Source organism: Myotis davidii, unplaced genomic scaffold (genome assembly GCF_000327345.1).
Source record: "Myotis davidii unplaced genomic scaffold, ASM32734v1 scaffold455, whole genome shotgun sequence".
Lineage (NCBI taxonomy): Eukaryota > Metazoa > Chordata > Mammalia > Chiroptera > Vespertilionidae > Myotis > Myotis davidii.
In genome coordinates, this window is record NW_006287459.1 from 1,245,777 (window position 1) to 1,247,085 (window position 1,309).

A 1,309-nucleotide genomic window follows, 5' to 3' on the forward strand; every position below is an offset into this window, starting at 1 on the left:
TTTCAGGTACAGAAAAATCTGTACCACATTTTCATGATATTTTGATGTCAATTGCTGAAGTACTCATGTGTACTTATCTCCCAAGTGGCAATGTGAACAATATACCTGTTATCTCTATCAATGTAGGAGACAAATATTTTGAATATGTTTTCAGATTCTAGATCATGTATCTTCATTAAAGAATGCACTGGTTTCTGCTAGTTTATGGTTCATTAGCATGCGTTGACTATTCTATTTAAGTAATATTGTAGGCAAAGGTGAAGGAGCTTTCCTAGAGAGACAATGTCTAGCATAGTGCCTGGGACACAGGAGGCTCTGAATAAACACACATTGAAGGAGTACAGAACTGAATGAACTACTATCAAAAGAATTAATACAATGAGTTAAACTTTGGCTCAAAGCACAAATTTCCAAGTCAACGGTTAAGTCCTGTTTGGTCAACATATGACAGGGCATGTATTTTCCCTGGTCTCTGTATTTCTTTTTGATGCAGCAGAGGTTTCACTCCATTGGTCAGTATTTGTTTAGTTCCATTTTCCTTTTAAAAAGGTTTAATTTAACAGGAAAAGTCCTTTTCTTGCAGAAACTAGGTAAGAGGATCTCCAAAGGTCACGGCATATAATATCTGATAAACAATTCTGATTAAGGGCAGTGCCACTGGGAAACTTAGGGTGGTTGGTTGATATTCATAGTGTATATTAAAAAATGTCATAGTCTGTTTTCAAATTTCAATGCATAAATATGCACCACGTATTTCTAAGAGCCCTATTTCTCCCGTCCCAACTTTCCAAGATGGTCTGTATTCTGTCTAATTTGAATGCTGAATTGATTCTATTTAAATCATTTTTCTGAAATGAAAATTGGCTCACTTTCTTTTCACTGAGGAATTAATTAACTCTCCCAATAACTGGCTTGAATTTTTTCAAATGGGAAAATTACATAGGATTTTTATTTTAGTAAAGAATAATTGTTTATCTTTAAAAACATTTAAAAAGACATTCTGCATTCAAGTTCATCATATTTTAGGAAACTTCTATAGCAAAAAAAAAATTACAGTAGACTTTCTGATTTCTCCATTGTGTCCTTGGATAAATAAACAACCCAATAGACCATGTTAAATGCCCCAAATGTTACTGGAAAGAGAATGCGGGCATACTTGTCTATTTTACTTGTGCCAGATCCAGGAGGTGGTGGGGCAGAAGGAGGAGGAGTGGCTGACAACTTCCCAGAAGCCCCTATGGTATTAACTGTTGTCTTAATTCGCCCCAGTCTTGATCCAAACACATGGTGGGTAAAAGCAGGTCCTGCT

At 35.7% G+C, this 1,309-nt stretch overlaps 1 protein-coding gene across 1 annotated transcript in view; it reads right to left on the reverse strand.

The window, feature by feature from the left end:
* Nucleotides 1–205: 205 nt before the first annotated feature.
* GABRA4 (gamma-aminobutyric acid type A receptor alpha4 subunit) overlaps nucleotides 206–1,309 on the reverse strand; it is a 67,499-nt gene continuing 66,395 nt past the window's right edge. The window contains 1 exon segment of the mRNA XM_006759246.2: nucleotides 206–1,309. This exon segment is cut by the window's right edge and continues 8 nt beyond it. Coding sequence (XP_006759309.1) covers nucleotides 1,051–1,309 — 259 coding nt within the window. The 3' untranslated portion in view covers nucleotides 206–1,050.